This window comes from Equus przewalskii, chromosome 6, assembly GCF_037783145.1.
Source record: "Equus przewalskii isolate Varuska chromosome 6, EquPr2, whole genome shotgun sequence".
NCBI lineage: Eukaryota > Metazoa > Chordata > Mammalia > Perissodactyla > Equidae > Equus > Equus przewalskii.
In genome coordinates this window covers 18,292,217-18,318,867 of record NC_091836.1, presented here as the reverse complement: position 1 = coordinate 18,318,867, position 26,651 = coordinate 18,292,217, and the positions used below count along the sequence as shown (strand labels likewise).

The window sequence follows — 26,651 nt, the reverse complement described above, 5'->3', positions numbered from 1 at the left end:
AGTGACCAGAATGGAGTAATCCGTTTCAAGGATAACAGAAAACTGCCAAGTTTGAGGCCAAGAGGGCACATGCTTATATAGAAGCATTTGCTCTCACAAGACTCTAAAACACCACTAATGTCACTCAAATGGGTGAATGGTGAAACAAACTGTGGTACATCCATACCACGGAATCCTACTAAGTAACAGAAAGAATGAAGTATTGATACATATAATAGCTTGGATGAATCTACAGAGAATTATGCTGAAGGAAAAAAGTCAATCTCAAAAGGCTACATACTACACAGTTGCATTTATATAACATCCCTAAAATGACAAAAATTATAGAAATGGAGCACATGGGATCTCTCTGTATTACTTTTTATAACTAAATGTGCAACTATAATTATCTCAAAATAAGAAAAATTAATTTGAAAAATCACTAATACTATTTGGGTTACCTCCAAAAAAGCAGATTTAGGTAACCTTCTTAGAAACCAGCCAGGATGCAAAGACTCCACCAGCAGGAAGAAGAAAGAAGAAATAGACAAAATGACAAAAGAGCCACAGAAAAAGAGGTGTTAGAGAAAGCAATGAAGAAAGCAGTATGGCTATTAATGAATAATGAATATTTAGATATACATAGGGACATATCAAATTTCACTCAGTATTAATTAAAGATGGAAAGCTTACCCGATGCTTTGCCTTGATTTTTTTCCTGTATTCTTCTTTGTCAAATTTGTCCTCTTCCTGAAGCCGTTCCTTTGCTTTATCTAAGTTGATACCACCAGTGTCATCCTCTTCCTCAGTATCCTTGGAGACAGATTTCTGCATTTGTGGCCACTGCTGAACTAACTGCAGACAGAAAAATGGTAAGTATGGCGTGCGAGACAGGAAACATCAACAGAAAACCATTTCCCTTTGTATAATGATTTTGAAATGGTACGTACACCCACTTTCTGCATTCCAACTGGATTTGTCAAACTTCCTAAGAAACTTTATAATTAAAGTGAGCAAGCCACAGAAAAGACTGTCCCAGTCAGCATAAAGTAATGCTGCCATAACCCAGTAAGAGCAAGACTGAAGGAAAATTTCATAGAATAATTTGGAGGAGAAGGCAGTTGCTCCAACATCATCTCAAACAGTGTTTTACTCCACTGACTTGGCTCCAAATGATGTGCACAGGGCAGGAGCCAGTTGACAAGAGTGCACTCCCCTGGCTGCCATGGCACCTTGTGTGTACTTTCAACTCTTCTCTCACCATACTGTATCGTTTTACTTTCCTGTTTTTCTACTAGAATTAATCTCCTTAAGGGCAGTAGTCTACCTTGTTCATGTATTCTCAGAGCCCAACACACTATCTGGCACATATCAGATGCTCAAAATTGATCTATGAATCACATATCAGCCAGTACTACATATAAAGACTAAAATAACTAAGCATAAAGGAGAAAATTAGTCTGGACTTCATGGGCTTGCTCAAATCTACACAATTTTACACATACAGTTTATGGTTAGGAACAAGGTAATAGGAACTCACAACACTGATCTGGGAATCAAAGGATCTGGCATAATGTCCTGGCCTTTTCGTCAGGCCACTGCATAATCCTGAATAAATTACTTAATCTCTGGACATCTGCAAAACTCAAGACAATTCAGACAAAACCTACTATCTTATCTAATAACTGCTTGCCAAAAGCATTCAAGTAACTATCACTGTTTTGAAAGACCACTAATTAACCGCAGGCAAACAGAAGTTGTAGGCATACACATCACAGGTATTAATGCCTCCTCTCACTCTTGTCACCACCACAGCCATCCTTCAAGACGAGATTCCTAGAGTCTCAACTTTTGGCAACGAACGGAGGTCACAAATATTACTGCATGAGCAGCCATGCTAGTAGTCACTGACACTGAACAAACAGTGAGAGGTATCAGCTGTGACAGTAAGAATGCCATCCATTGCTCTAACTCCTCACTCATTTTTCCATCACAAAGTTTTGAAAAAAGTTCATCCCTCTGTGGGCTGAATGAATAGAAGCATTTTTAAACTTTGAGAGTTTTAGATCAGAAGTTTCAATGTGGCTCATAGCCACATAGAGCTCCTATCAGCAATAAGTTTACACTGAAACATTTTACACTCATCTTGGAGCTAATTTGTATAATTATAAGGATTTACACACATCTTGTAGCTAATTTGTATAATTATACAATTATAATTTGTATAATTTAAGAGCACAGGAAGGAACCTCTAACGCTAACATTATACTAACAGTACTATTCTTTTACAATAAGCACCTCATGTAATACAACGATATTCTAGTTTAGCCTGCTTCTCAGGTGCTGACCTCTTTTTAGTAATTTCATAAAGATTCATCAATTATCAGTTACATAGGCTTCCTCTGCAACTTCCTAAACTTTGAATTGCACTCTGTTTGGTTAGTTTTCACATAATTTATACACCATTTTACTCCATATTATTAGGGCAAATCTGGGCTTCTGAAGCAAAGCCCCCTTCCACAAAGTAACATCCAAATCTTTGTTAACTTCAAAATTAAAAGGAAACATACTCCATTGGATATAAACTGCTTAAGGCAGCATTTATATTAATGATGATGAAATATCTGATGTGATACATTATAGTCGGTATATAAAGCTATTATTTTTATGGGGATATTAGAAAATGGTTCATTCATTCAATGAACTTTTTCTGAAGGTTTACTATATGACAGGGACTATTCTAAGTTCTCGGGACAGAGCAGTGAGCAAAGTCAACCAATACCTTCCTTCATGCGGCTTCCCTCATTCCACTGGAGTGGAAGAAAGGACAAGAAACAAATAAACATAGGATGTAAAGTCACATAGTAAGTGCTATTAAAAAAAAAACAGACAGGGCAAGAGAAATAAGCTTATGGTGGGTATGGGGTACTGCATGCTGTATTGGGATGAACAAGGAAAGCTGTAGGTTGGTGAGTATGAAACCAAGAGATCATATTCAGGAGATGTTGCTATGACCACTAACCAGCCATTACTCCTTAGGTAAGTCACTTGACCTTCCAGATCTCTTTCCTCTTTAAAAACAAAGATAATATTATGCACTAGAGTGACCTTTCATGAGCAACCTGTGAATAGTAACCCCTTTCCTACTCTATGGGTTATTTATTTACACTAAGACCAAGGTAATGGTGAGATGAAAACCAGGTATCTATTTGTCTGAGATTATTTTAAAGCAGAGAATTTCCTCTCATAGCCAGCCAAGGAAGAAGTATGCAAACACAGCTTCTAAAACTGAGGAACTGCAAAGCAGAGACTTTCTAGAAAGCAGCAAAAGCAGCTGTGGCAAGTAGTTGTATTACTACTCGTGCTCTTGTTCCCAAAGAACATTGATGGATACCATGACAAGAAAAGCTAATCTATAAAAACAAAATTTATAAAGTTCAAAACCAACTATATGTCATTATCACCAAGAAGTAACTCAGTTTACTCTCAGTAAGGCATTCTTGCTTATAGATGTAGAGTTGATGAAATGGCTGCAGTAACAGTGAAAGGAACTGCCTAGCATACTTTACAGAAACTATTTTCTCATTAACGAATGGAAAGTCAGCAGGAGAGTCAAACTTCTTATAATACTTAGAACGTACCTCAGAAATGAAGTGTTTAAGAATCTTACCTCCCCTTCATCAGTAAATGTTATTTTCTTATTCACTTTAAAATTTCTCTTCATTACTTTTTTTGCTTCTGCGACCTTGGTCACTTTTTTCTTGACACTGGATTTAGAAGGTTCTTTCTTCTGTGTAAGAATATACAAAAAACAGATGATTAGGCAAACGGCTGCTTTATATTAACAATTTAACTCTGGCCATATACTTTCCAAAATTGAGTGCATTTACTGCTCAATGGCTAATGAGAAGCACCAAAAATATCGTCCAGAAATAAAATTATTAGACTTATTAATGAATGACCTCTCCAATGCTAAGGGGGTTTAAGTGTGAATAAGATGAATATTAGACATAAATAACCTTTAAAATTCTTCTATTACTAAAACTATGCTATCCTGATAATGTTGAAGTACCAGAAATTTTATGATAATGTGACAAATGAATATGTAAGATAAAGCTATCTCCTAGCCAAAAAACAGGGAATATTTTTTAAATAGATCTAATTTACAAGTACAAACTTAAACTTTTAGACTAGGAAAATGATAACTTGGAAAGCAAAATAGCTGCAATACATTGTTTGCAACTCAACATTATTCCTCCCATTACAGTAATTTACTATACGAACACTGGAAAACATCCTATGATAACCAAGCTGTGCCAAGGGTGAGATGGAGTAAGAGCACTTTAACAAGATATACTGATCAGCACCTAGCTAATGTCCAAAATCCACTATAGCAAGACATTCAAAATACAATGACACTGCTTACTTATGCTAAGTGAATGCTGAGTGAAACATCTGAGATGAGGAGTTGCAGAGGTTATATCATAGCCTGCATTGAGGAGAGAGTGACAACAAGTAATCCTTTGAGGAGGATTGGGTTATTTTCCTCAAATCAGAGAGTACCATTGGTGGTACTTATTAAACTAATCTAACGCAGCCTCTATTAGAAGAGTAAACAGAATGAGCAGAAGTCTTTGGTGCAGTAATTAAATAAAGGGATCTGAATTCAAGCTCTACCACTTATGAACTGTGTAAAAGCAAGTTACTTAATCTCTGTGTTTTAGTTATAAACCAAGGATAATAATAGTACCTACCTCATAGGGTTGTTGGGAGAGTTTAATAATAAATGTAAAACATTCAAAATATAAGTGTTTGATAAACCTCAAATACCACTATTATATATTAATTTCATGCTAGCTAAAGAGATTGTGTCAACTGCATGGAGGATAAATTTGCAAACTCTCAGACTTTAAGCTTCCCAGTTGATTGGTTTTGTAACTCTGTACCATAGGGAACCACCCAAGGAAAAGTAAGAAAGGAGTGACTGATCTAGGAAACAAGAATTACCAGAAGCTTCAGAAGATGCACATTAGTTGCAACAGTTACATTATAGGAATAAACATGCACAAAAGAACAATTCATTTAACAAAGTATTATTGATATTGATGAATACAAAAATGCTTAATAAAACACCATAAAATCAAAGCCAACAAATTTATTAAAACAGAGGTTTGTGACAAGTTATCAATAAATTATATTTTTAAATAATGATAACGGTTATTATGAAAGTCAGCTAGTGCATCTGCAATAATATTATGATTTAAGTACAAGAAAGTTGTTTTGAAGGTTGGCCCAATGGCATAGTGGTTTAGTCCAGCACGCTCCACTTCAGCAGCCCGGGTTCATGGTTTCAGATCCCAGGCACGGACCTATACCACTCATCAAGCCATGCTATGGCAGCAACACACATACAAAATAAAGGAAGAGTGGCACAGATGTTAGCTCAGGGCTAACCTTCCTCAAGCAAAAAAAAGATGAAGATTGGCAACCGATGTTAGCCCAGATCAAATCTTCCTCACCAAAAAAAAAAAAGAAAGAAAGAAAGTTGTTTTGACACCAATGGTTCCATTATGTGGGTATTACTAACACTGCTTTTGTATTTCTGGTTCTTAGTACATGCATCTCTAGTATCTAATTACACTTATTTCTCAAGCCACAAATCAATTCATACCTAAGAACCTACTAGGGCCAGCCCAGTGGCACAGCAGTTAAGTTCGCACGTTCCACTTCTTGGCAGCCTGGGGTTCACCGGTTCGGATCCTGGGTGTGGACATGGCACCGCTTGGCAAAAAGCGATGCTGTGGTAGACATCCCACATATAAAGTAGAGGAAGATGGGCACGGATGTTAGCTCAGGGCAAGTCTTCCTCAGCAAAAAGAGGAAGATTGGCAGTAGTTACCTCAGGGCTAATCCTCCTCACAAAAAAAAAAAAAAAGAACCTACTAGAATTTTAAATCCATTAAATGCTTATGAAAGATTAATCTCCCGAGGTAACTAATTTCTATTACATCAGAGAGAGACACCAATATGCTACATTCACTATAACTACACCACACAAGATTTCTATGAAAAGAGATTAAGTTTGTTTTAGATTTCTTCTCCCCATGGGACATCCCATCTCTATCCCCCAGGGGTCCATGACTGCATATATGTTACCATCTGGTGGCATAAGGCCTTAAATTGCTCTGCTCATCCCTCACAACCCCCTCCCCACCACTGTGCTCTAAGATATATTACTGTTATTCTCCCTGAGGAAATATTACTTATCTCACTTCTGAGAGTAATTAAGTTGTGTGGTGGTAAAACTCCTAAATTGAAAGGGTGGCAGGAAGCTTGTCAACCTAAATGAGTTGCTATCTGCAGGGTACCTTGTGAACATAGGACATTAATAAGACCCCCATTTCCTTCCACCCAGTCATTCCTCCTACACCTCCTTTTTCCCCACAAACCCTTCTCAAAGAACACCATCAACACAACCACCAGGGTTGGTGACTGTTTTCCTGACTCCTACTGAATCTTGTTGGTTTTACAGTTAGGTCAATTCTTAAGAATCCTGGGTTGGCTGATATTCTGTTATCAGATCTCAGCTAATGACAGAGAGTGCCAATCAAACAGTACAATGTGAGAGGATCATTATGATGTAAAAATAACAAACAAGAGTAAGTTATATTCACTTAAATAAAAAGACAAAAAATAGTGGAGAACAACAGAGAAAACTTTCTGGGAGTGACAGTAATGCTCTATATCTTGATAGGAGTTTGAGTTACACATACATTTGTCAAAATTCATCAAATGTTACATTTAAGATTGGTGCATTTCATTGTACATAAATTTCTACCTCAAAAAAGAGTCCTGTAAACAAATACTGAACTTTAGTTAATGCCAGGCAAGCTGAAGCATATTGAGAGAAAGCGCAATGATGTTGGCAACTTACTCCAAAATGCATTAAATAAAAAGGATGACGGATGGATAGATGGAGAATTACATGATAAAGGAAATATGGTAAAAGGTTAATTGTATAATATGAGTGGTGGGTATTCTGGTGTCCAAAAGTACGCTTTTTTCAACTTTTCTATATGTTTGAAATTTTTTGTAAGAAAATACAAAAGCCCAGTCCCAGGAACGAGAGAAAGTCACAAAGCAAAGACACCAAAAACTGCCAGAACAGAATAAAGGTGGGTCAGAAAAACAATCCTGCAGAGTGGAATCTTGCAGTGATGTGGGGTTACATCAAGAGCTTTAGGGAAATCCATGAAACCACTGAAGTTACATAACAATATTTGTGCTATTTGCATCCTTGTATTTTTATGGTTTACCCTAGTTTCTAAAAGAGATTTGTGATCCCCCCTCCAAAGAAAAAAAGTTAAATTTTTTGTATGTTTTAAAGAAGCCACTGAAAGAAGAAACAGAAAGGCCAACGTGGGTGAGAAGATACATGTTTATTACATTTTCCTGATAGGCTGTGGCTTTGCTCTGACACTCTAGAATGATTCTTCACTCATTCAAATATGCACTGAGTGTCATCAACACAAAAGTGATCATAGTACACACTGGGGTCCTAGCAGTGAGAGACAGGTGGACCCCCCAACCCTCATGGAGCCTATCAGGTGAAAAAACATTAAATCAGTGGAAAATATTAACTATTTAATCACAAATGTAGTCAGTACTCAGAAAAAAGTATACAGGATGAACGAATCTATGCAATAGGATGTCTGCCCTAACTAGTCTAGGGTGAAGAGAGGAATCTCATTTGAGGGACAGATGTTTGAACTAAGCAGCAAGCACTCGAACACTGCTGGCACGCTGGTGATGAAAGAATGAATACCTTCTGTGTGTCCACTGATGGCATATTTCACACAGGGCTTACAAGAGAGTTAGTTCAGTATCATTCCTTTGAATCTTAATTTTAGCAGGTAACAGATGCTCATTTACTGTGTAAAGATATTCAGTTAAAAAGTTGCCATTCGTGTCCTCTTCAGCCTCCTGTTTACCCACCTCCCTGGAAGGAAGCACTGTTACTAGCTTTTTCTGTATCCTTCCAGAGACATTCTGTCCATATTCAAGTACATATGAAGAACACCAAGTTACTAAAAGAGCTATCCCTGCAATGAACAGCTTCCTTTATACATACGCTTTTATATATCTAGGATAAACTTCTAGAAGTTAGAGTGCTCAAAAAGTATGTGCATTTAAATTTAGAAAAATATTTCCAAACAACCCTTCAGGAAAGTTATACAAATTTAAACTCCCACCAAAAATTTGAGAGTATCTGATTCTCTACAACTATTCAAAGTATATTATTACGCTTTACAACTGCCAATCAACTTGGTGAAAATACAGTATCTCAGGGAAGTTTTAATTTGCATTTGTATTATTTTAAGTAGAGCAGAACATCTTTTCAAAGGCATATTTTTTCTATGCAGTACATATATTCTTTGCCGGTATTTTTAACGAATTCCTGGCATTTTATTAATTTGTGGAATCTCTTCATTTGTTAAAGATACTTCAACATTTTCTCCCACTTCATTTACATTTAGACCATCACCATATAAGTTAATATTTTGTTGTTTGCTTTTTGCAAAAGCAGATATTTTTAATTTTTATGTAATCAATTTTTTTCACTATAAAAAAGTTTTATGAGTTTGTGCTATAATTAAAAATATATTTCCAACCAAAAGATTTTTTAAAAAAATGACTTTAACTCCTTAAAATGCAGGTTTTACTTTTCTTAAGAGTTTCAACAGGGCCAGCTTGGTGGCGCAGTAGTTAAGTTCGTGAGCTCCCCTTTGGCGGTCTGGGGTTCTCCGACTTGGATCCCAGGTATGGACCTATGCACCGCTTCTCAAGCCACACTGTGGCAGGCGTCGCACATATGAAAAAAAAATAGAGGAAGATGGGCATAGATGTTAGCTCAGGGACAATCTTCCTCGGCAAAAACTAGCAGGACTGGCAGCAGATGTTAGCTCAGGGCTAATCTTCCTCAGAAAAAAAATAAAAATAAACAAACATTAAAAAAAAGTTTCAACACTGGCTCATGGACAAGGGAAAAAGTGCTCATTAATACTTTAAATTTCAATTCCTTAAGTGACGAAAAATATAAAATATACCTATTATTAGGCAAGAGTTAGTTTGACTACAAGACTTCATATTATTGGTACAAGAATGAAATTTGCAGCAGTCAGGAAGTATAATGAAAGATTTCCTGACAAGATGTAAAACTTCAAAATGCAATTTTCATTTCTGTTTGCACTTCTTCCACAATATGTATGTTAGACTTTAAAATAAAATGCTAAAAGGGAAATATCATAAAACACAATACAAAATTGATAGAGCATCAAATCTTTCTCAAGGTCCTGTGACAGCTGTAGGAGGCTGCCACAAAGAACTTAGAAGATACAAGAACAGTAACGAAAAAATAACGGATCCTATCATGATAGAAGGGTCATGTTAGTTAACATTGGCTATAAGAAGATGCAAAATATAATCAAATGAAAAAACCTACCTTAATATAAGCCTTACTACCAGATATCCTAGACAGTAAAAGAATAAGTGTCATCACAAAAAGATTGAAAAACAGAACCATGAGGAGATGAAATTAGAATTAAAGGGAAAGACATTGCAAAGAAATCAGATTTTCACATTTCCTTGAAGTGGCTCCCATATGTATCACTGAATAATTAATAGTTTATAACAGAAAACTGTATCTAAAAGTGAAGGAAACCAACAAAATAAAGAACCATCAACCCTGGTTAAGAGCACTTCCTAGCATTCATAAACATTGTTGCCTAAAAGTCCAAATTAACTTTAGATATTTCAATTGTCTAAATAACCAAACTCGACTAGAATATGTTTATGACTTTTTTAAAACAGCAAAATCAGGGCGGCCCTGTGGTCGAGTGGTCAAGTTTGCACGCTCCGCTGCGGCAGCCCAGGGTTTCGCTGGTTCGGATCCTGGACGCAGACACGGCACGGCTCATCAGGACACAATGAGGCGGCGTCCCACATGCCACAACTAGAAGGACCTGCAACTAGGATATACAACTACATACGGGGGAGATTTGGGGTGATAAAGCAGAAAAAAAAACAAAGAGAAGATTGGCAACAGTTGTTAGCTCAGATACCAATCTTTACCCAAAAAAAAGCAAAATCACCTGCTATGTAACCATATTTCCTTCATCGTCCTAAATTTACTTAACTATAATAATTCAATATTAATTCCAATTTACAGTATAAATTAAGGATGCATTATTTGATATTTTATTTTATTTTTAATTTTTATTTTTTCGGATGTACATCATATTTCAAATTCTGGATACATTACATCATGTTCACCACTCGAACACTAATTATAGTGCATCCTCTCACATGTGACCCTAATCACCCCTTTTGCCCTCCCTCCCCCTTCCCCAATGGTAACCACCAGTCCAATCTCCAATGCTATGTGGGTTTTTTTTTGTCGTTTTTATCTTCTACTTATGAGTGAGATCATATGGTATTTGACTTTCTCCCTCTGAATTATTTCACTCAGCATAACACCCTCAAGGTCCATCCATGTTGTCACAAATGGCTGGATTTCATCATTTCTTATGGCTGAGTAGTAGTCCATCGTGTATAAATACCACATCCTCTTTATCCATTTGTCCCTTGATGGGCTCCTAGGTTGCTTCCAAGTCTTGGCTATTGTGTATAATGCTGCAATGAACATAGGGGTGCAAGTATCTTTATGCCTTTGTGTTTTCAAGTTCTTTGGATAAATACCCAGCAGTGGAATAGCTGGATCATATGGTAGATCTATCCTTAATTTTCTGAGGATACTCCAAACTGCTTTCCATAGTGGCTGCACCAGTTTGCACTGCCACCAGCAGTGAACAAGGCTTCCCTTCTCTCCACACCCTCTCCAACATTTGTTGTTTCCTGTCTTGTTAATTATAGCCATTCTGACCGGGAGTCAGGTGACACCTCATTGTAGTTTTGATTTGCATTTCCCTGATAGCTAATGATGTTGAGCATCTTTTCATATGCCTGTTGGCCATCTGTATTTCTTCTTTGGAGAAATCTCTATTCAGATCTTTTGCCCATTTTCTAACTGGATTGTTGGTTTTTTTGTTGTTGAGCTGTATGAGTTCTTTGTATATTTTGGATATTAACCCCTTATCTGACATGTGGTTTGCAAATATCTTCTCCCAATTGTTAGGCTGTCTTTTCGTTTTGTTGATGGTTTCCTTTGCTGTGCAGAAACTTTTTAGTTTGATGTAGTCCCATTTGTTCATTTTTTCTTTTGTTTCCCTTGCCCAGCCAGACATGGGACTTGAAAATATGCTGTTCAGACCAATGTCATAGAGCGTACTGCCTACGTTTTCTTCTAGAAGTCTCATGGTTTCGGGTCTTACATTCAAGTTTTAATCCATTTTGAGTTGATTTTTGTGCATGGTGTAAGGGAATGGCCTATCTTCATTCTTTTGCATGTGGCTGTCCAGTTTTCCCAACACCATTTATTGAAGAGACTCTCCTTTCTCTATTGTATGCTCTTGGCTCCCTTGTCTAATATTAGCTGTCCATAAACGTGTGGGTTTACTTCTGGGCTCTCAATTTCGTTCCATTGATCTGTGTGTCTGTTTTTGTGCCAGTACCATGCTGTTTTGGTTACTATGGCTTTGTAGTATAATTTGAACTCAGGGAGTGTGATACCTCCAGCTTTGTTCTTTTTTCTCAGGAATCCTTTGGCTATTCAGGGTCTTTTGTTGTTCCATATACATTTTAGGATTCTTTGTTCTAGTTCTGTAAAAAATGTTGTTGGAACTTTGATAGGGCTTGCGTTGAATCTATAGATTGCTTTAGGAAGTATGGACATTTTTTTTTTTTTTTTTTTTAACATTTTAACCATTTTTTTTTTTTTTTTTTTTTTTTAAGATTTTATTTTTTCCTTTTTCTCCCCAAAGCCCCCCGGTACATAGTTGTGTATTCTTCGTTGTGGGTTCCTCTAGTTGTGGCATGTGGGACGCTGCCTCAGCGTGGTCTGACGAGCAGTGCCATGTCCGCGCCCAGGATTCGAACCGACGAAACACTGGGCCGCCTGCAGCAGAGCGCGCGAACTTAACCACTCAGCCACGGGGCCAGCCCCAGGAAGTATGGACATTTTAACTGTGTTAATTCTTCCAATCCAAGAGCACGGAATATCTTTCCATTTCTTTGTGTCTTCTTCGATTTCTTTCAGCAATGTTTTATAGTTGTCGGTGTACAGATCTTTCACCTCTTTCGTTAAGTTTACTCCAAGGTATTTTATTCTTTTTGTTGCAATCGTAAATGGGATTGTATTCTTAATTTCTCTTTCTGCTACTTCGATGTTAGTGTATAGAAACGCAACGGATTTTTGTACCTTGATTTTGTATCCCGCAACTTGACTGTATTCCTTTATTATTTCTAAAAGTTTTTTAGTGGACTCTTTAGCGTTTTCTAGATATAAAATCATGTCATCTGCAAAGAGTGACAGTTTCAAAGAAAAAACAAGTTAACTGGAAGACACTGGATATGTTAATTATCTTGATCTTGGCAATTGTTTCACACCGTATATGTATATGAAAACATGGTGTCATATACAATTAAATTTGTCAATTATTCCTCAACAAAGTTGGGGAAAAAAAAGAAAAGAAACTTGACACCAACACCAGTAAGCAGAAGAAGTATGCTTGTGAAATCTTTACAAAAACTATAGTTTTAAAATTAAGAGCCACCTAAAGGGTACGCAGTTTCAGTTTTGCAAGACGAGAAGAGGTCTGGAGATTGGTTGCACAACAACGTGAATGCATTTAACACTACTGAACTCTACACTTAAAAGGTTCCAGTGGTAAATTTTGTTATGTGTATTTTACCACAATTAAAAATAAAATTAAGAGCCACTTACAATATAACTGGACTTCAGTTTAAAATGTTATTACAAGAACAGAGTTTGTATTTTCAGAATTCCTACTCAAATGTAAACTTAAGACAAAGTAACAGTCCTAGAATTACACAGCAGCTGGAGCATGGGGAGCAGTATGGGCAATGCAAAGGAAAGGCACAATAGACCCCTAAATACAAGTTCAATGATATGAAACAAGAGTGTTTATAAATTATGAATTGTAGAAATAATATTATAATGGTTTAATAAATTTAACAGGATTTTTCTTTGAAAAAATGTCTACATTTACCAATCTCACTGTTTAAAGTTTAATAGAAGGCAAACTATGACAAACCTTACCAATATGCATAAATTTGGTCATATTCATAAAATTGGGAATAAAGGAATAACGAAAGCCAGTTGCTGCCTCTACCCAAGTCTCAGTGACCATTATATCTGAAGTGGACTGATATTATATTAATATTAGCCTGTTAAAAAGTCTTTGCATTCACTCTTGTCCCCATTACAGTAAGCTCTACTTGATTTCTTGTTTTGTTTTTCCTAACGGACTGTAATCTTCAAGAGGGTCAAGACCATTTGTATTACATTTGTATCCCCAGGGCATCACAGAGAGGCTGGCATACAGGAAATATTCAACCAATATTTCTTGAAGAAACAATTAGTGAATAAATTCTCACTTGAATAAAGCATTACTTCATTTACTACTCATAACAACCATGATTCAAACCTTGCCCCTGATAATTTTTTTAATTAGAAACCGAAAGCTAGATAAATTCAGCAATTTGTTCAAGGTTACATAATATAAACCAAAGTGCGTTTGACACTGTTGTTCACATTCTACAACGCTTAGCTGATTTTTGTTCAAACTACCTTAGGTTAGAGCATCATAACTATCAATTTTGAAAAAATGTTTGAAAATCGCTATTTTGAGAAACTTATACCTTTTTCCAACTTATCATTCAGTTCATGCCCATTAAGAAAGGTTTTTTCAGGTTCTACTTTCTGATGTAGTATACCTATTAGTTTTTTAAATAATTGTTTTCACATCCAAATAAAAATTTTGAATACTGAATATGCTATTTCTAATCACAAGGCCCCAACCTTTCTTTCTTTCTTTCTGATGAGAATAACAGCTGTTATAGAATTTATTTGTTTGATGCTTGTCTCATTACTTGATATTGACACTTCATAAATTATATCTAGGAGACTGCCTAAAGACTCATTCTAGAAATCCTTCCAAATTTTTTTATATTTTATAAATGTGTGTTTATTCCAAACACAAAATCATACAGATAAGAACCTACATATCCTGTTCAAGTTCCTCATTTTTCAAGGCTAGAGTAGTTCTTCTAAGTATTTTAAGAAGCAAAACGTAAGTAAATGTTAACCTCTTTCTCTATCCCTTATGGTCAATAAGGTCATGCATTATTTTCTTTGTAGTCTGTGAACTGCAATTCAAATGTATAAAGTGACGAAAATGGTTAATGAATACTACAATATATTAAACAACAATGACCAAATATTTATTATGAAATATAAATGATTCGATTTTAAAATCCTCTTAATGGGTCAAGACAAATGGGAAAACAGACAATTTGAGTATTGCTTGTTTCCCACCCCTCCCCACTCCAAACACTACAAAAATAGGTAGTGATCTCAGCTTTGTTTGGACTCCTGTACGATTATGAGAGGATCATAAGGCACAAGCATGCTACACAATGTTTCTGGATTGCTAGATTCTTCCTTCAGGATTTCTACTGCCTGAATCCACAGGCTAAACTCAGAAAACTTTCCAGAAGCTGTCTTTTAAACTAACAAACTCTTCCCGAGTGTGTGTACTTGCCACCTTAACTACTGAATGCTTTCAGAAAATTTTCAAATCTATCTCCAATGTAGTTTCTATTTCCCTCTATTCCTTCTCGCATTGTTCAGATATAAGTCCCTCCACCAAATCCTGACTCAAATACCAGTGCTTTTTCCTTCAGCACGTTTGTCCTCGCTTCCTCATCAATTTGTCAAAATTAAACTTTTCCTTGATTTTCAAAAGCCTCTATAGCATTTCAGTCTAATAACTCTTTTAATCTTTCACTGCTTCTAACTAGTCTAGACAAGATTTAAATTTCTTCTCCCCACCCAAGACATACTTTACGTTGCTTATTTCCTTACTTTAAGCCTCATCACCAGTTGAGTTTCATGGCCAGCCACATCCATCGTTGTCCTTAATTATTTATTATCTTAAATGGTTACTTCTACTTTTTCAAACACATAAACTGTTGGAACACATAAAGGATAATTTCATATTTCTCAATTACTACCTTAGGAAATTTTCTTTAGTTCACTGAAATTATCTAGCTGTTTACTGTTCTGTTTTGTGGGCAAGGAAATGTATTATTTGCTCCACACCATGCCCTCTTAAAAAAAAAAAAGCCATTGTAGAGGAAAAAACTCAGACATTTCCTGTTCTTTCACAAAATTATGGAACCAGTCATATTTTGCCTTAGGAATCCAATTTTTAACCTGCCACTTTTAATAAATATTTCTATATTAGGAAGCAGGCAGCTGGAAGCAATTTAGAGAAATGGCACTTGACACACAGTTTTTTGCCTCTCTTTTTAGACTTCAAAAAATGACAGTATGGATCTCATTTCTAACTTGTGTCCAAATTGGCTACATCAATTTCTGTTGTCTCCTACAACTTTTGGAGTTTTTCTATAACTTAGAAATATTCTAAGCTAGACACAAAAAATCCAAGAATATAAAAAGGAAAGCTAATTTGTGTCACATGGCCATTTAGTTAACAGGGTTAAGAGAGAATGACTACATAAGGGAAGCAATAATGGTAATAATGAACTAAGTTAAACGACCTAGAGGAGCATTTATGAAACTATTATAAACAATATGACACTAAGGTATGCTTCTCTTGGGAGAACATCTGAGCTATCATACTCCTACCACCTTCCTTCCAAATGATACCAGAGACCCAGCAATAATGCACCAGTAGCTAATTTAATCAGAATTTATTTGACCAAAATAAGAGAACATCAAAATAACATCCGACAATATTTTATAATAGGTTTAACTGAGAATTCTATAGCTGGCTCCAGACCTATGAGAAAAGCAAATTACTTGGCAGTCTGGTCTGTGTGATATACAGCAGAGTTTCTGAAAATTCATTCACCATGAAAGTCTAAGAAATGCAACCATAATGCTAGTTATTCCATGAACCACCAATTTAAAAAGTTATACACAGACACACACATACATCTACACTCTAAATTAGAGAAACGGAATCTCTCTCTACGATTTAAAGCCTTCACAAAGAACACAATAATAGAACTAAGAAATACACTAAACTCAAACTGAGCTTGGTACCTGGTTAGTTAAACCACTTGACAGGCTATTTTAAGATACTTAAGAGATGTTGATGCCAACCTCCCAGACCCCCAAGACAAGAAATCATTGTTACTGGTTATAGATGGTTGCAACGTCTGACATTTTTCTAAACTGGCTGACATTAGTAAATCACAAGACACAGACGGGAGGTATCTTAACTTCAAGAGAAATAACAAGCATCACCACAACAGCCAGTCCAAGCCATCTTCACAGTCACATGTACAGTCTAGTTTCCAAGATCTGCCTTCTATCATACATGAAAGTTAGCTAAGCAACAAGGGAACCAAACGAAAGATCAAAGCTCAGCCGACATGTACTACATTCCAATAAAATGTGCTTGGATGATGTCTAATCATTGAAAACTGGATATTCTTAAAAATACACCATTTATAAAACAGTGGTATGCAAAGCCATATAACGGTGATTAAAAATATCAGCATTAAGTACAGAAGTAAGGATGAAAAGGCCCTCTCAGAGCACCTAGAGAAATAACATTGCATGCACACACACACACAGAGGTTAAGAGGAATTCAAGATAACACAGCCAGTACCAGTGAAGTCAGGGCTAGAACTCTAAATCCTCCAAAAACAGTCTGTGCTCTTACCTTGACACCACATATGACAACAATATCTTAGACAGAAACATCTCAGACACCACACTTTCCTTTGAGAATCCTATTTTTCCTAAACAATATTCAGAGATCCCATAAAATGGAAATCAAGAGCTGGTCGACAGCAAATGTTTTCTTGAAAATGAAAAGAATTCCTCAAGGAATACATTTTAAAAATGGTTTTTTTGTACAAGGATCATAGGTAGATAGGACTCTAAATGTGACCTCTAATTTCCTTTCTCTCTCAAAAGCATAACATCTAGAAAAAAGTATCCTGTCCCTCAATACTCTATTACTTTGTCCTTTTTTTTCCCCCAGCAAATTACATGCCGAGCATGTAGTGATTAATACAATTTGCATCTGCCCTCCTTAGCATTTAAACATTAAAAATAGTTTGACAGACACTGGAAGCGGTTGACAGATTCTCGCTCACTGGTTTATTTTTCTTCCACCTTAGAATGAGTCCCTGCTATCTCGTTAGTAAATTTGTAACACTAAATGTATTATTTTGAATTACAACTTACTAAAAATACTGTAAACCACAATTCCCAAATTAAAATGAAATTTTCGCTAGGCTCCAAACTCCATTTGCTACATGGTCAAGAAACTTTTTCATTTTAAATCACTCTCCTACCCGCTGTCCCATCCACAGACTAGAAAATGCCGGACCTATCAATATGCTTGAAATTCTCCCTCAAAAGGCAAATTTAAGTTAAGATTTGACACTGCTTATCTTTTGAGACTTTTTCTCATTTTCCATCCTTAGCCTTTCAGTGATAGCTCTCATGGTGTTTCTTAGACTCTATTTTTATTCTTAAGACATTCTACTACTTCCATTTTACCCCTCTTAGACACTAAACTCCCTGAGGATATGGACACTTTGGTTTACTCATCTTTTAATTCCTAAAGTAAGTGCCTATACTGTGCCTAAGAAATGAGTAATTATTGGTGAAGATGAGCTGAGCCTCAGCAAATTAGGACCAATTTTGGTTGGGAGCAACATTCAAAGATTCTGAAATGCATTCTTCTGTTACCTATTCTGACATAAAGTCGCTTAAATAGCATAGAAATAAACAAACATAATATTTCACACATTTAACACTTATTTGTTAAGAAAACTGACTCACTGACACTGGGCAATAAAGTATGATGCGGGAAGTAGAACTGTTTGAAAATGCTGTCAGGTCACTCTGAGTGACCAGTCAAGGAGCTGGAATCACTCCTCCATCCCCTTCTTCCAAGAGGAGAGGGTGCAGCCACACTCAGCTCCAGACAGGACCATGGTTTCTTCCCTTAGCAGGGCAGACCCAACTTCCCATGGGTCCCAGGTCTCCACATGCTGGACAGATGAATTTCTCAGAGGACTGCAGGCATCCACACTATACTGTCTGGTTCCCAAGTAGTTTGTGTAACTTTCACTGATAAGGCTGGTCTACTACTTGTTCTATAATAAGAGACAATAAGATGGGACAGGATACCTTCACTGGAATGAAAATCTATGCTTTATATTGAGCTGATTGTCAAAACTCTGGCATCCCTCTGTGTGGAATAACGGGATGGAGAATTCATGCCTTACTTCTTGCTGATCCTGGCTTTTCACAATAAAATGTCCCCTTTTCCCAATAAAGCCTATTCCTTAATCCACGCAATGATAATGTGGAATGTGTCCTAAGCTCAAATGCATGACAAGTGCCAATCCAGAAAGATTTACCTGGCAAATCAAAAGGTCACTAAACTTTTCTTTGAGAAGTTGATAGAAGAGTAGTTAATTAGAGATGCCATCTGCAGACACCATGCTTGATGTTTTATATTTCATTTACTCATCACAACTTCCCTTTTGAGGTATTGCTTGCATCTTACAGGCGATGAAACTGACAATAAAATAAGCTAAACAATTATCTACCTAAAAGGGACAGAGACAGACTCTAAACACAGGCTCAAACTTCAAAATCTGTACTCTCAAACTTTGAAGCTTGTGCTCGTCTCAGGACTCCACAAATGTCACCAATTAAGCCAAACTCTAGAAACATTGTTTGTGGAAAGGTTTAGTCTAATTCCCAAATGCTGGAGCCTAAAACCTCCCCTCAGAGACAGACATACAGTTTCTACTTGAACAAATCCTTTGATACAGAATTCAATAAATTAAGAAAACATGTTGCATTGGAATATCTAATGCAACCTTTCCTGTATTTTTTTTTCTTTTGCTGAGGAAGATTAGCCCTGAGCTAACATCTGTGCCAATCTTCTTCTACTTTATATATGGGTCACTGCCACAGCATGGCTGAGGAGTGGTACAGGTCCGCATCTGGGATCCTGCAAGCCCGGACCGTCAAAGCAGAATGTGCTGAACTTAACCACTACACTGTGAGGCCGGCCCCCTGTATATTTTTTAAAGAACAAATTACACCAATAGAAAACAATGAGGAAAATTACGATTCTCACTAAAAAAATCATGTAGATTCCAAAATAAATAAACAATTAATGTTGGTCAAAATCCCAATCTAAATGCTTTTTCCACATTCCAGTGTTACTCTTGAGAAGTCTTTGGGGTACTAAAACCAAAGACAAACTGTATTTTCCTATGCCACTCTAGGAAAAAGAAAATAGTAATTATACAGATAGAGATAAATTAAAGTTGGAAGAAAAATTAGAAAGGTAATAAGAGTTCTGTGACAAGATTCAGGGAAAACTACAGGACAAAACAGACAGTATATACAGAACAAAATAGACAGGGGAAAGGACAACCGTGCAGAGTTGAGAGACAGCTACAGTGATAAAAGGAGACAATCTGAAAACAAAATCACAAGAAATGAAGGAATAGGGCATAAGAGAAGCTCTAGGAAAACAAATTGCTCTCATTATTAGTGATGTGTTGCAAAAACATTGCACCGTACCGCCAAATCATTTTTCCCCCTAATAGACACCCAAAAAAACTATCAACTCTAAATCAGGAAAATAAAATGATTAAACCAACAACAGAAGACTTTGAGAATTTCTTAACCAGCTACAGACAGGATGCATAATAACTGCCATCCATCTCCCAAATATTTTCTCCATTACAATAAAGAATGTCTGAGATATAAGATGAGAAGTGGTAAATCCAAAAGAAAAAAGTATACTGGAACATGAAATGAATCTTTGGGACTCAGTGTGGTCATCTCCAAGTTGGTATGCTTTCACTGACCAATACTATTTGCAACATATGCTAGACTGTTTCTTCTGAAAACACTTCCATTATTTAAACCATATAATAATATGAAGGATTTGGCTGAATCATTAATAAATGAAAGCATTAAATAACATAATGACGATCCTGAAAAAATATTTACAAACTAATTTTGAACACGTTCAACTTCAACAAAATCAAGAAAACAGGTTGAACTGATAGGAATTTTCTCTATTAAAATGCAATTAATTTCCCACTAGTGTATTAAGATTTCTGCAGTTACAATATTATGAAACTCGCCGATAATTTGCCTCATTAATTCTGATTATAAGATGCTGGTCTAAAAAAGACCACAAACTATCCCAGTTGACTTGATCAAAGTAGTGTTATTATCAGCTAATTGAGCACCTCCAGGAAGCCTCGTTCAACTAAAGGCATATAACCTGGCTAATTTTCAGCTTGCTTTGGAATGAGCTCTCCATTTTAGGAATAATGAATAAACTGTCTCTCACTGCTCTGTCAGAGAGCTGCATCTCGATAATCATGTTAAGCTCTACCTTACTCAAAGAAGCATGCATGCATACTGGTGGGGGGAATAAAGAGATGGAGGAAATATGAATGTGTGTATCCTACCAGTCAGTTGTCAGACAGCTGCCTTCCCTGAGCTTCATGATGGCATCATCTCTCCAGTTTCCTTTAAAAATGGGTGTTAAACATTGCCATATAAAATTTATGTCTTATAGAACAGTTAAAATGCAAGGAAAAGCTGTGCTTCTCTGGAGTAGAAGCATTTTTCCCCCCACAGAAAAAGTGTTCTTTTCGTTTTGGCAGTTAAGACCTCAGAGCCAAACTCCTGATCCATATTTAATAAGCATGTAAAATCTTGCATGACCTGCATATTAAATTTTCTCATTCGTCATTTCTATTCTATCTGTATTTTGCATGCCTGATGTTTTCTGTTTTATTACGTTTATAAGTATTTTTTAAGCTCCTTCAAATTCCTTGTGGTATTAGAAAGGATAAAATAAAATTTAAAAGAATCAAGGAAGCTCTGTCACTTGTTCAACAAACACTGGATATCTACATACTCCAAGTCCTATCCCAGGTGCTTAGGATACAGTGCAGCTTGCATTCTAGTAGGGAAACACACACACTGAATACGTCAAGGAGCTTTAAGTGCTAGAAACAAATAAAGGCAGAGTAAGGGACTAGGAAGTGACTGGGTGGAATGGAGAAATTACAGATAGTTATATAAGGCCTCTCTGAAGAGGGGACATTTGAGCAGAGATCTAAACGATGTGAAAGAGGAAGTCATCAATGATCTAGACAAGAGTTCCAGGTAGAGGAAACAGTAAGCACCAAAGGCCCACAAGTGGAAATGCGTTTGCTGTTTTCAAGAAACAAAAAATTCAGAGTGACTAGACAAGAGGGAGCAAGGTGAAGGGTGGCAAACATAGGAAGACTCTGGATCATGTAAGGCCTTGTAAGACATGGTAAGGAGTTTGATTTTACACTGAATATGATAAAACGAATAAAGTTTTGAACAAGAAACATGACATGATCTGGTTTACTTTTTTTTTTTCCAGTCTTGCTGTGAGGATACTAAATTGTATAAGACTAAGGAGAAAAAAAAAACAGGAAAATCAATTAGAAAGTTAATCTTTTGCTCTACATGCAAGATGATATGTGGTTTGAGTCAGAGCAGTAAATGAAGAACACAGTATAGAGTCTGGATATATTTTGAAGGAAAAGTAACAAGACTTGCCAGAAGAGGAGATGTGGGAGGTAAAACAGGATTCATAGATAACTCCTAGGTTCTTAGACTGAGTGACTGGTGCTAAATATCCAAGAGATATTAAGTAACTAGTTAAAAGGAGTTTAAGGGAAGCAGAAGGGGTTCAGGACATATATTTGGTTTCATTGACAAATCCAATGTCTAGGTTTGCCTAGGGAACATATGTAGATAGAGACTAGTTTAAGGCAGAGCCTTGGGGCATGCCCTCATTTAAAGATGGGGAAAGAAAGAGGAACCAGGAAAGAAAACGATGAGGGAACAACTTGTTAAGGTAGGACCAAAACCAGGAAAGCGTGGTGTGCCAGAAGCCAAGTGAAGAAGGCATTCCAAGAAGGAACATTTTTCAAAGAGAAAATGTTGCTGAGATTTTGCTTAAGATGAGGAATAATAGCTGATTTCTGAATTTGGCAAAACTTTGCTCACCTGAGCAAGAGAATTTTCAATAGAGTGGTAGGGACAGAAATCTGACCAGAATACGAGATAAGGTAGTGAAAACAGTAAGTATCGATTACTCTTTAAGGAATTCCCTACCTCATTCCTTGACTTTCAAACGGTGAAGGTCCAGAATTCAATTTAGTGTTATGGGAACTGGAATTCAGCTACATAAATGAGTTACTTTTTTTACATGCTAGATCAAAATACCTAGTCACCAATTTTTACATTTCCAAGAAAATAATTAAGGATTATAAATAAAGAATCCTCATTACATCATTGCATTTATTAGGTGAAAGTCAGAAGGAAACAAAAAGCATTATAAGGGTCACAAGAGGAAAACGTGTTATATATGCATTCACACAATGGGACATAATATAGCTATTAAATTATGGCATCATAGAAGCTTATTTACTGACATGGAAATTTCTCCCAATATTAGTTTTTTTGGTTATAAATCAGAACATAATACCATATCTGCTCTGTAACTTTAAATGTATTGGGGGAGGAGGAGTATGTGTATGAGCACATATACAGGGGGAAAAAAAAGCCAGAAGTACACAAACCAAAAGGGTAACAGTGGTTCTATTAAAGTATATGATAGGATTATGTTTCTTTTAATTTTGTTACATATTTATTTCCCAAATTTTTAGAAGAGCAAATGACTAGCAGAAATTTCTAATCATTCTAACATAAGGTTTATTTGCTGAGAAAAACGTTAAAATAAAAAACAAAATTCCTACTTATCTTTCTAGATGGGCTCTAATGTTACTTAAGGTCTTTCCAGATTCCCCTTTTCTCCGTCATTCCCATAGGCAAGTTGAGTTGCTCTTTTCTATGCTCCCAGAGACTACAATATAACTGCCAGTTTGTCTGAATTTATAACTCACCAGATTATTAAATCAATGCTACTAAACTTAGTAAATTGTGGACATTCGGTAAATATTAGCTGGTTTCATTTATTCATATAACTTATAGCTGTATTGCAAACTTGTTTTCCTAATGAGTATTAACGTAAAAAAATCATTTTTCTTTAAAACTGATGTTTTCTTTTAAATTGATGTTTTAAACTGATTCAAAAATTTATGAGAGATATTTTGTACTGTGGAAAAGTTCAAGATTTTATGATTCAGAAAATCTCTGATGCTATATTAGTATTTTTACAAAGCATTTTATATTTTGATTGTGTTCAGTGTCATATGGTAATTTATGATGCATGCAGAAAAAGTGCAGACCATGGTGTGATGATTTGTCATCCCAAACTGATGGAGATGAGAACTGAAAATGAATTACTGAAACCTGGGGCTTATTAAAGCTGTAAGGATATTAAGATAATAGTCACATCTGATTTAGGATCTAAATAAATGAAATCAACATTTCATAAATTTTCTTAATTAAAAATGAACAAATGACATGTTTACTAATAGGGACTGATATTCAAAGTAAAGGAAAACTTCACCTTCTAGATTAGCCCTCAAATAGCAATGCTTATATAAACAAACAAAAATTAGACAAGGCCATGTTTCATTCACAATCAAAGATAAAGATACCACTTCTTATTCTATCTCTATCCCACCTGAGTAGCTAGAGTAATGTAACCTTTATGGTATATTTATTATTCTATACTTCCTGATGAAGATTTCAAGGAAAGATAATTCATGTCAACAGTCTAGAAGAGGAAGAGTAATGGAGCAGATTTTATTAAACTTGTGTGAAATAATCTAAAGAACATGGGTTTTTATTACAGCATTGAGGGAAAGGTAACTTTTTTTTTTTTTGCTGAGGAAGATCTACCCTGAGCTAAGACCTGTTGCCAATCTTGATCTTTTTGCTAGAGGAAGATTTACCTTAAGCTAACATTTGTGCCAATCTTCCTCTATTTTGTATGTGAGTCGCTGCCACAGCATGGCTGCCAACAAGTGGTGTAGGTCCGTGCTTGGGAACCGAACCCAAGCCTCTGAACTTAACCACTAGGCCACAGGACCAGACCCTGAGAGATACCTAATTAACAAAGAATTTCAAGAGTAGAAATGTATTAAAAAGTTATTTTAAAGACAAATACTAAATTCTAAAATTCTAAATAAAATGGACTTTAATTAATTTTCCAAGCATGCTATTGTTTCATTTTAAATCCAGTCTGTTTCTAAGAAAATAAATTACATTAAATTTTGTAATTTTAAAGTGAAATGTAACAAGCTTACTCCTTTTGACCTGATCTTCATGCTATGATGGAGGGAATGATAATTCAGTTTACTATCATTAAGATTCAAGTTAATAAGGAAAAGGAACAAAGTTAACTGAACCCAAAGAAATTTCATTATTCAGAGTCACTTGATTGATGGTCCCAATTTTACAACCAGGAAAGCAATTAAGCCCATTTTACAGAAGGACATCCAGATCTCCTGAACATTCTAAACACTAAATGTTCATTTCCAAGGAAGCTTTTGAATCATTAATAGCACTCATTCATTTTAAGAATCTAGTTCACCCAAAAATAATAGTAAGCTTCCATCTTGCTTACCTTGCCTACTATTTTACTTTAAACTACCTCCCAGAATCATGCTAAGGGAAACTTACATAAATTCATCTGATGATTAAATCACAGAACTTCCTAATATCAAATTGGAAGGTTTTGCCTACTAAATCTGGTAAGGTGGGCAGAGCATGAAAAGATAACAATATAAGTGTTCTGTTATTCATAAAGTTAAGAGCTAGTTTGTTTTAATACTAGTGTTGTATTTTTAAAAATCACCAAAATAAAAGATAACCTCCAGATACAATGAAGAAAACACTGGGATAAAAAGAAGGTGTCTATTCAGCAATGGTTTGCTAATTTTTGATTGTTAATAAACATGGATTGGGGTAAGAGAGTAACTCTAGAAGACCTATACACAAACTTAATTATAAAAACTTGTTGTGCAACCCAGGCTAGACCCAGGCTAGACCCAGCTTGCATGAGTGTGTTAAAAGGGTACAAATTTGCTATAGTTAAGTCTAACTAATTAAGAAAGAGATGAAAATTGACTCAAAAGACTTGCTTCATTAATGAGTCCGTATAACAAAGATTAAGCATACAAGTTTTGGAACTATTTATTACTATGTCCAAATCCTAACTCTATCATTTACTAGCTCAAGGTTTTTTAAGGTCTCAATCTTCAATTTCGTCTTCTGTATAATAGGAAAGATAATACATTTTCAATAGGGCTATTTTAAGGATGAATTAGAAAATATAAATGAAGTGCTTAGTAAACTGCCTACCACCGTAAATGGTTCCTATCTTGTTGCTGTCACAATCACCAGGCCACGAACAAAGCAGAATGTACCAGAGACGTAAGAGCAGCAGAGACCAGCAGAGGAAGGGAGTGGGTCCCAGAAGGTTTATCCTCACTCATCTAGTCTACTAACCGCACAAGCCATCAACCACTTCTCTTCACAGATGTGTCCTTCTACTCTGGTACTCCTACCTCTACTCTACCATCCTAGTGAGAGCAGCATCTAGCATTAACTATCTAACGATTGACTGTTACACTTTCTACTTCACTTTGGTGGCCTGCCACTTTATACTCTCTCCTATACACTATTGCAGAACTGACCCCTAGTTTAAATGTTAGTTCCCTTGAACAGAAAGTCAACTACCACACGTTTGGTGCAAAATAAAACAGACACAAGCATGGAAAATAAATCTCTACTAACAATCATGAGTATTATTCAAGAAAAGAGAAAATAATTTATATCTAATGTTAACTTAAGACACATTAACAGGTAATTTTTATTTTTATAGAAGCCTGGTTTGTTCAGTACTTGTAGTCAAAAGATGAACACAAATATCAAAAGATCGGCTAAAAGTTGTTCAACCTTTCGAACCATCATCTAATCTAAGCATAAGAGAAAATTATAAATCACTATTCATTCACTGCCAAATTAGGAAAGGTGGTTTTAAATGTGTAATATTTGGAGATTTTCAGTTCTGGCAACATGGTAAAACCTCTCACACTAAAATATCTAGAAACACATAGAATACAACCAAATAGCATTTCAATAATGAAATATATTGCTAATTCAGCAAGAAAGAATCCCAAGTCAGAAAAGGAAAAGGAAACTGGGAGTCCCAAAGTGTGCTACCGACCCAGAGACCTACTATAAATGCTATGGGATTGAGTACTATGTTCACACCTGGATAGAAGAGACACAGGAAATTAGAACAATTAATCCTCTATGTAATACTCAAAGGGCCATATCCCCTGTGAAAGAAGAACCAGAAAAAATATGCCTAATGGCCCAAAAAGACAAGAAATTCAATTCAGGCAGTGACCTCTAGATGAAAGAAAGAGGGTAAGGGGAAGGAGAAGAGTAAAAAAATCCAAGAATAACATTTTA

The 26,651-nt window shown here is 35.9% G+C and overlaps 1 protein-coding gene across 2 annotated transcripts in view; it reads right to left on the bottom strand.

Annotated features, from left to right (window-relative positions):
* DDX10 (DEAD-box helicase 10) overlaps positions 1-26,651 on the bottom strand; it is a 275,285-nt gene that overhangs the window by 119,310 nt on the left and 129,324 nt on the right. For both annotated transcript variants that reach the window (XM_070624851.1, XM_008524584.2), the window contains exons 14-15: positions 3,650-3,769; positions 673-834 (exon numbers count right to left, since the gene is read on the bottom strand). In XM_070624851.1, the coding sequence (XP_070480952.1) occupies positions 673-834; positions 3,650-3,769 (282 nt within the window). The remainder of the gene's footprint in view (positions 1-672; positions 835-3,649; positions 3,770-26,651) is intronic.